At 37.9% G+C, this 10,464-nt stretch overlaps 1 protein-coding gene across 2 annotated transcripts in view; it reads right to left on the reverse strand.

Moving 5' to 3' along the window:
- LOC115235084 (nephrin-like) overlaps window positions 1–10,464 on the reverse strand; it is a 397,929-nt gene that overhangs the window by 79,128 nt on the left and 308,337 nt on the right. For both annotated transcript variants that reach the window (XM_029806647.1, XM_029806646.1), the window contains one exon: window positions 10,168–10,297. In XM_029806647.1, the coding sequence (XP_029662507.1) occupies window positions 10,168–10,297 (130 nt within the window). The remainder of the gene's footprint in view (window positions 1–10,167; window positions 10,298–10,464) is intronic.

Consider the following 10,464-nt stretch of genomic DNA (forward strand, 5'->3'; position numbering starts at 1 on the left):
TTTTTTTTTTTTTTATAAATATGCATGTCGACAAAACGCGAACCCGGATGCCATTGCATTAGGCGAAAGTGCGCTGCTAGGAGGCGGATGCGAATGTCGGTTGATATCGTTTACCGTGCATATTATTCCGGAAAACCGAGAACGACACCGGCAATTATTATTTGTCACGTGTTGTCCGCTCTCGCCGCTCCTGGAATTTCGAGACGAGCTATCGAGCTATTAAGCAGCGGACACACGCGTCGTATCCTCGGCTAGGGTTTCTTCCGAATATATGCTCGTGCTCTCTTGACCTACCATTCCGGTTTCAGCGATTATGCCACATTTCCGTGGCACGGCGTAACGATTACACCGTGGCCCGACGTAATTCATAATTTCTGCCACGCTTTATCTCGCGAGCCATTTCGAGCGGCGATTACATATTTCGCCGCTGCGTACATCAACGTGGTCCAGCGCGACTTTCGCGAAACAGAGACTGTAATTGCGCTCGGCCAGACCTCCTGCGATAGCGCGACTTCCATAGCGCTCCGCAATTATCCGGAATGCGAACTGGCCGAGCGGTATGTGTGTCGTTCTACGTTAACTTCCTCTAACTTTAACCGCTTTCGGGCGCAGAAGCTTTCTCGTCGACTCTTCGACCGCTCATTTTTTCCAACTTGCGGTATTTTCTTTTCTTTTTTTTTTTTTGCCGATTCTCTCGCGAAATATGCAATGCGCGTCGCTCATCAAAGTCGCGAAGCCAAAATGGATAATCGCGTTATCAGACGATATCAATGCGTCGGGAAATTACCATCCGTCACCGTCGTCAATCGTCGATATTTTTTGCGAGGAATTTTCCTGACAGGGATTTTTTACCCATTACGCGCGGCGCATTTTATCAAAGGCTTTCAATGGTAAATTCAATCAAAATTCGTCAAACCGAAATGACGGCTTCCGTGCGTGTACGAACTAGACGGACGGACTGGCAGTCCGTAGACGGACAAGCATGGTCGAGCTAATAGCAGTTACGAGAGCAGTCTGGTCTCGTGTAGCGAGACTGAAAAAACGTGATGAGACTACCAAATGACGTTAGAGGAGTTAGATTTGAAGTTACATTTGGAAATATCGACAGGCAGATTTTCGAGAGTCCGAGAGTTCAATTAAACAACGGTTTTGTCAGCGATGAAACAACACACATATCGGAAAAAATTGTGCGGAAGCATAATGTCATTATCTTATTCGTTATCTATTATTATCTACGGCATTACCTTGTACTAGTATCTTTGATTTTGTAAAACTTTACGTTGAAGTTTTAAATGTCAGACTAATTAAAATATGTTTCTTTGAACGTTTAATTAACGTAATTGAGGTAATCGGAAATTTTAAAAGTTCTTCTAGTTCCTTTAAATTTTAGTTTTCAAGAACATCTTTCACTTACTTCTATTTTAATTTAATTAAATATTACATAATTTAAATAAATGTATACTATAAAACCTTATTTTTAGAATTAATTCTAAAACACACGCATTTTTACGATCTCTAATGTGACTCAAATCGATCTTGCAATTATTTTTAACTGGACCTTATATCGGGAGAAGCAAACATTGCTCGGTGTGGTCCGATCAATACGCTTAAAGACTTAAGTCTTACATTTTGCATTGTCTGGTGGACTTAACTTTGCCCAAAGTCGACGTCTGACTCAACTCGCTATAGCATCACTGTGTTTGCCCGACTGCAAATTCGGCCCCACCTACTCTACAGAAACCTTTACTAAAGCATACACACATACGTACCTAAAATACACATGAATTATACAAACACACAATGTTTGCACAAAGACGAGAAAGATCGCGCGAAAGTGACAAGGAAACATGATGTTCCCTTTTTATAGCTTTGTTTGTATTTTCGTATGATATACTGTCACGCGTCGAACAAATTGTATAGCCATTTTAGTTAAATATTTTATGTCCATCAGATAATGTAGACGTTAACCTTCTTCTCCTAGTTTGTACATTGTAACATTAACTGATACTAATTATAAGATAAACAGTACAGAGTTTATTCTTATCTATATTTCCGAAATTCAATCAATCAAGACAGCGTACTTTTCATATCTTTATATATCGAAATAGACGTAATTTTTCAAACAGTTCTGATTTGAAAAAGTATATAGGTATAATCACAAGAAAGTCACATTAGTAGAAATTATTTAATGTATAATAATATAATAAGTGTTTCAATTGGAAAGAGAAAACAAGAAAGAAACGCGTAACGGTGCAAATGGAAATGTCAATATCTCCTTAGGTATTCTGCTTGAATATGATGCATAAATCATAATATAATGAACTTGTAATGTCAGTATTAGCTCTCGACAAGTTTCATTATATATTTACTCTTTCCAAGGGCACACAAAGAACATTATGTATGCGGACCTCCGCCAATTGGCTTCCACGCTAAAACGTTCCGAAATTTCTACTCGACATGACATGCTCCGCATGGGAACGTGCAAGCGAGTCGCTAAGTAAAAAAATAACAGACGTCTCGTTTTGCATGTAACATTTTGCAGCGGCTCACGCGGAATGCAGCAACTACAACTCTTATGCAATATTTATATCGGCAGGAGAGCCATTACGTGTACGTCTTCCGTTTGCGATCCCTCTTTCCTCGATCGCGCGACCGTCTTTGTTTCTATTTTCGAACATTCAGGTGTATACGATCGCATCGTGTAAGGGCTAAGGAACGAGATCGGCGATAATTGCCGGTAAAATAGTAATGCAAATGTGCGATAGATTAGCATGTTGGCGTACACCGGTCGGGTGAGAACTGACGCTTCTTCCCCGTTTGCACGATACGGGGAGTATAATGGCTTTCCGATATTTATAACAGACGCTCGGAAGGAAGATATCGCCTTAGAAATCTCTATTTTTAATCGCCGCGAATTATAACGTTCCTCGTGTGTAAGTTCTTCAAAAAGAGTATCGTTTTTCCTTTGTTTTGAAAAGAGAGAGAGAGAGAGAGAGAGAGAAATTCGGCCCCACCTACTCTACAGAAACCTTTACTAAAGCATACACACATACGTACCTAAAATACACATGAATTATACAAACACACAATGTTTGCACAAAGACGAGAAAGATCGCGCGAAAGTGACAAGGAAACATGATGTTCCCTTTTTATAGCTTTGTTTGTATTTTCGTATGATATACTGTCACGCGTCGAACAAATTGTATAGCCATTTTAGTTAAATATTTTATGTCCATCAGATAATGTAGACGTTAACCTTCTTCTCCTAGTTTGTACATTGTAACATTAACTGATACTAATTATAAGATAAACAGTACAGAGTTTATTCTTATCTATATTTCCGAAATTCAATCAATCAAGACAGCGTACTTTTCATATCTTTATATATCGAAATAGACGTAATTTTTCAAACAGTTCTGATTTGAAAAAGTATATAGGTATAATCACAAGAAAGTCACATTAGTAGAAATTATTTAATGTATAATAATATAATAAGTGTTTCAATTGGAAAGAGAAAACAAGAAAGAAACGCGTAACGGTGCAAATGGAAATGTCAATATCTCCTTAGGTATTCTGCTTGAATATGATGCATAAATCATAATATAATGAACTTGTAATGTCAGTATTAGCTCTCGACAAGTTTCATTATATATTTACTCTTTCCAAGGGCACACAAAGAACATTATGTATGCGGACCTCCGCCAATTGGCTTCCACGCTAAAACGTTCCGAAATTTCTACTCGACATGACATGCTCCGCATGGGAACGTGCAAGCGAGTCGCTAAGTAAAAAAATAACAGACGTCTCGTTTTGCATGTAACATTTTGCAGCGGCTCACGCGGAATGCAGCAACTACAACTCTTATGCAATATTTATATCGGCAGGAGAGCCATTACGTGTACGTCTTCCGTTTGCGATCCCTCTTTCCTCGATCGCGCGACCGTCTTTGTTTCTATTTTCGAACATTCAGGTGTATACGATCGCATCGTGTAAGGGCTAAGGAACGAGATCGGCGATAATTGCCGGTGAAATAGTAATGCAAATGTGCGATAGATTAGCATGTTGGCGTACACCGGTCGGGTGAGAACTGACGCTTCTTCCCCGTTTGCACGATACGGGGAGTATAATGGCTTTCCGATATTTATAACAGACGCTCGGAAGGAAGATATCGCCTTAGAAATCTCTATTTTTAATCGCCGCGAATTATAACGTTCCTCGTGTGTAAGTTCTTCAAAAAGAGTATCGTTTTTCCTTTGTTTTGAAAAGAGAGAGAGAGAGAGAGAGAGAGACCATATTTTATATATTCTCAAACTCTTTAGATTAACTTCATCTTGAATATTAATGTAACGTCTCATAAACGCCGTCCACAGTAAACTTTTCCATAAATCATCTCGAGAGTAACTGGAAGAGGTATATAAAGTGAAGAAATATTTAGTGAGTTTACTTCATGAATAGTAATCGCAACTTTAAAAATATATCCTGCTCCGTCAGGCGGAGACGTGATTATAAAGATGAAAATGTAAATGTTACATTGACGTCATCCCGACGCTTCTAAAGCAGGCGAGTTGATACCACCTGTGATTATGGGATACATAACGAAGCGCGTTTCGTAATAACGCAAAATGCAACGATCGCCACTCGCCGCATATACGAGTGCGCGCATATAGAAGATTTAACGTTAATGAAAACGCTCGCGTACACCAATTCAACTTCAAATTGAATTCGTTTATGACATTTCGTGACTTCACAGAGAACGAACGCGACAACGAAAATACAACAAAGAGCTACAGCTCTGGATACAGGAAAATAGCCGACGTGAAATGAGGTTGGAATATCAGAAATTTGGATATAGCACTCATATATCTGCAGTAAGTATAAGAGATATATATTTACAAAATAATATAAAATCGCCGCTTATACGATCGACGCTACTCAACGGGGCATTCAATATTAACGATATTCTTTTCCTTCGTATTTAAAATTTTAAAAATTAAAATTATTTTGCTGTAATAGAAAGATTTTATCCGTAAGATTTTATAAAGCAAGGTATCCATATAAACGATCAAAGTTTTCGGTAGTGGCTACGGCACTTTCGCGGTTTTCAGGAATTTTAATATAATATTAATATAACGTCGATATATACATATTAACTTTACCGAAGCGGCGTTATAACAAAATCAGGGTATTTACTTCCTGGAAAAATATGGAAAATATGGAAAAAATAAAAGAATTTCTTTTAAAAATCCTCTCTTTGACAATTTTGTTTTTATATTGTAAACAGTCAAGCCAAGTAAATTATGTGTTTAAAATATAAATGTATATCTATGTTTATTTATATATACATATTCAATGTCTTAATAAAATATTGAATATGCAGTACGTATTCTTTATTGCAATTTTTTGTGATAAAAAAAAATGAAAATTCTATATGCAAGTGAAAAATATTTATTTTATAAAAGTCATTTAGTTTTTCCAGTACATTTATAAATTTAGTACTAGAAACTTTAAGAGGCTTTATGTTTTTCCTTCGTATGAGTGAAAAACATTAGAAAATGTATACAATAAAAAAACTTATTTTAGAAACTCGCACTGAAAAATTTTTAAAATATTTTCTTCCTGGAACTTTGAGCAAAAATATCTGAAAGATCAGGAAATTTTTTTACAAGATATGAGTGGACTCCCTGCAATATGCTTAAAAGTTTGCGGATTCCGAAACAGAATTGGGCGATTGCATAATACAAAACGTGTAATGCGGTATAGCCGATGTAAGCCGATTTTATGCCGAGTAGATTTCAAGCTTTGCGACATCATTAAATGGGATGGGGGAGGAGGAGAGAAATCGTGAAATTATATCAAATAATATAATTTAAACGCGCAATGCAGTATATCACATTAGTTTATTACACTCATTTAATTTTATCATGCGAGATTGCGCAACAGCTTTCTTTTTTCTTTAATCAATAATAATTTGCTTTAATTATGATAAGCGGCAATATTTAGTGCGTTGCGATCAGTTTCAGTTTCTCGAAGAACATAAAAATACGGGAGCATCAAATTTATGAAGATCATTGCTTATATTTATAGCATTATATGTATATATAGACTGCGCGCGCGTATCGACTCTCCGTTTTTAATTAAATTTATCTGACAACCCTTATATCGATTTGCTGGTATATCTAAAGTAAAATGATTGGCAAATTAGGTATCCATGAATAAAGCCGATAGCAACTAATATAGAGCAATTTTCGAGGATGAGATATATCGATTCAAGACAAGAGAAAATATTACCCATTGACACGCTCTTTTGCTATTTCAATTAAAATCCGTTTCACTTCCTTTGTATTTACCTCAAGTTCCAGAATTGATCAATCGTGAAAGATCTATCGAAAGATGATAAGAGAAACATTCTATCGAAAAGTGCTCCTGTCTTAATTCAAATTTATACTTTTATTTTTTCTAGCATGTAAACGACATTTGATAGTAACACAAGATTAGCATCGAATATGATTTACAGCCGTATTCGGCGCTAAACCTGCGGTAAAAATAATGATCCACATTTCTTTTCACAAAACGCGAGCTTCTTCCCTTCGGATTCCTGTCGGATCGATACGACACACGGAGACGTACAATGTCATCGTCCTGCACGGTCGGATATATATTTATCGACTCGCGTCAATTTTACAATCTAACGTGATTTACGAGGCGGATCCACCCGCGACGTATTCAATGCCGGACGAAAATCGTTAGGGAGAAAATCGGTTACGTGACGAATAACGTACGTACCGCGACCGTGAAATATGATGGGCGTTTGTGACAAAGTAGCTTCCTTTAAATCGTATCACCGACCGGTGCGATACACCATTATCTTGCGGAATGTCTTCCAATGTGCCTTGTATACATCAGCAGTTTTCTCCCCTAGTTTTCTCATGTCTCTGTTTCTTTCGAATTTCGTAGCACGCGACTCCATCATCTCGCGACTGCGCTTTAGCCAAGTAATTCCGGGAGGGTCATACTATCGAGGCAGATTCACGTGATAGAATTCATCGAGAGATCGGCATATCCGCCACAGAGGATATGAACGATTTACGATTGCCGTCCGAGTTAACAGGCGGAAGTACATCGATGTTTACTTGCGCTTTATGCGCATTGTAATTCCCAACCGGCTGTCCCGACGCGCCGGTTTCCCATTAATCGATGCTACATTTGCATTACCGTAATGAAAAGAGCGACGAGACGTCAAGCCGATTACCGTGAATTAACTTGATTAAGACCACGGTGTCTCTCGATGGTCTATAAATTAATAATCGACCATACAGATCTCGCTGCAAGCTGCGATATATACTCGTCGCAGTCATCTATCTATTTTAGGTCGTGACTTTGGTCGCCACTCAATAAAGCATTCCGTGATCCCTTTCAAATTTAGACATGACAGATAGAAAGAGCAAAAGTTCTTGTCTACGAAGTAATACTGAGATCGAAACAGACAGCTTCAACTGTATATTCTAATTGTCGGTTTGAAAATAGTTACCTGAGCAGAGAAAGATCACTCTTGATGTCGCAAACAATAGATTTTGAAATTTAATTTCTATGTATATGCTCTTTACTTGTTCTAATCTGCAAATGTACATGTAACATCTGGTACTTACAGCATCATTCTTTTTTTCTCTCTATCTATCTATTTCGTGCTTTCTCTCATGACAATTGTTTCCACCCGGGATAAATTCCGTGATTAAAACTTTTTACCTTACTGTACACGCAAATAGAAATTACATTAAAAAATTAAATGATCAGAATGACAAAAGACTCAAATTTCTTGCTGTTAGTAACAAAGTTCATTACTTTTACTTAACTATACGTTCCAACTATCTTTGTGTATTCACCTCTTTCTCTTTGGGATTTAAATAAGTAGATTATTTCGCTTTAAAGAGTTTCGATAAAAGATAAGATAAAATATTAATTTTTTCCTAGATCAAGATCTTTTCCCATTTGTGTAATATTTTTTCAATCCATGAAGTTACTATTTTTATGCGGTTTTGAAGTGCGTAAAAAAAACACACGTTCTATGTTGTGTATATTTCTTCTATTTTTTAAGTCTAAAAAAAAAAAAAAAATGTCGTACGCGCCAAAACGAGCAGTTCCGGCACGTTCGTCTTGTCTGCAACTTTATTCGAAGGACAGACAGCCAATTGCGCGGAATGGAGAAATTTATCTGACGAGTGTGTGACTATGCCTGCCGATTTGATTGCGGTCAGCGTATCGAGGAAAACGTCAAACAAACGACCCGTCGCTTTTTCATTCGGACTTTCAATTCGACGTTGTGAATTGTGGCTCGCGATCCGACGATTTTATCTGGCTATCGCCGGCATGTCAGCGAGCAATCTTTTAGTAGCCGGTACCTACTCGCGCGAGTGCTTTTCCTCGTGCGATCGAAGAATAATATTTGCAACATTTTCGCGTAACGAAAAATGCTCCTTTCAAACTACTATTCTAGAGAACTGTTTTGAGGAATATTGCACGGCACACACAAACGCGTTTTCGGATATTCACTTAAACTTATATTTGCTCCGTTATGTATTTACGTTTAGGCGTTCGGCGTAATATCAAAGACGCAGCAAAACTTTTAGGTTCGAAACTTTCGAGATTGACCCAGGAAAGTTTAGGATAGTCCCCCCAGTATAACCGATTTCTCTCCATCCCCTAACTCAGTTGCTATTTGTTTTATGCTAACATGGAGTTAATTACACCGATGTCGGAGTTGGTTTGGGATGCTTGATTATATTTCGCGAAACTGCGTTTAATTGCATTTTCATACGATTACGAGAAACTTACTTTGATATTAAGACGACGAGTTTTCGGATCCTGAGATTAATCACTTTTTACCGTCCCCAACAAGCGCAACGAATATTAAAGAAAATATTATCCCTTCTCTTATATTTCACGTAATACATTGTACGTAAAAAAAAATTGGAAAAAATAAACACGAGCAAAATTTTTCTGGCGTTTCTTGATAATGGCAGACCTACAATTTAAATTTCATTAGTCAGCCGGTATAGATACGCCCCCGCTTAATACGCTCGCAATAATTATTCGGTCGGTGGAATGTTTGCGGAGAGAGGCCGTAAATATGAGAGTCACCCTTAGCCGCCCTCTCTCCGGTTTGTATATTTTTTTGCCCCTGCCTCTGGACTCGTGTGCTCGGGTAAGCTCGCATTTTCGCAAAGGGGCCGGCTCGTATCGAGCGCAGCCATCGAGAAATCGACGTCCAGCTCGGGCAACACACGAAAGCGGCACCGCACTCGGTACACGCGAGTGTAGCACGCGTGTGAATATCGCTTACGTGGACCAGGCTTGCGCGGGACTTCTTCCTATCGTCGCCCTTATCGTGACGTTTAACGAGCACGGGTCACGGGTTGTATTATCCCAGGGTGGTTCGCTTTTTATACAGCCGCGCCGCGGTGGTAACTTTAACCCCGATACGAGGAGGGACGAGGAGATAAGTGATAAAGGCGAATGCGAATGAGACCAGCGCGAGGAAATAATTATCAATTAGATATCAAAAAAGCAATAAAAAAAACCGCAAAAGTTTTTTATTATGCCACTCGACAATTTCGTAACTGGCCACCTACTCCGCCATATTCTACATCTAGGGTGCTGACGTTATTTTTTATACGATTCTGTAAGTAGCAGTAACTTTTAACCTCAATGCGGCTGGAAAAGATGAGTGATAAAAGTAGGTAAACGACGTGAAAAGGAAAGAAATAATTAATCACTATACCATTGAATAAAACATCAGCTCTCTTGCTCTCTCTGATACGTTCGCACTTTGCTCTTATTCTCGTCGATTTTCATACGTAGATGAGTATTATTCGAATAAAATTCGAAATGTATTGCATTAAACATTGGTACGGCTCTACATATTTAAGAATATGTCAAATAAAATTTTGGTATCTTTCGACTAGTCCTGGAATATCGCTAAATCCTTAAAGATTTAATATTCCTTAAAAAAAAAAAAAATTATCGCGAAACGAACCAGAAAATATATCAGATACGGCGTAAACTATGACTTCATATATAGTTCCCTACATTTAACGATTGTTTGCATGCGATGCACGTTGACTTGTAAGGATTCTGCTCAATAACCATAAAAAGCAAGGATTAAGAGCTTACCTGTAGATCGGTTGGACGTCACTCTTGTACCAGACGACCAAGATAGCGGAATCGTTGCGATGAGGTGGACGAATATCGCATGGCAGCTCGGCCGTTCCACCGAGAATCGCTCTTACGAACAATGGTGGCCCTAAAATATAAAATTTTGATTGAATAGTTGTCATCTGTAATTTCCATTGATTCTACGATCAAAAGAATTTCAAAAAAGAATAGCATTTTTAATTCTCTTTTGTCCGCTATCAGCAATAGCCTTTATAAAATGCGCATTATATTAAATTATATTAATATAGATTATAT

This window comes from Formica exsecta, unplaced genomic scaffold, assembly GCF_003651465.1.
Source record: "Formica exsecta isolate Colony F162 unplaced genomic scaffold, ASM365146v1 scaffold21, whole genome shotgun sequence".
NCBI lineage: Eukaryota > Metazoa > Arthropoda > Insecta > Hymenoptera > Formicidae > Formica > Formica exsecta.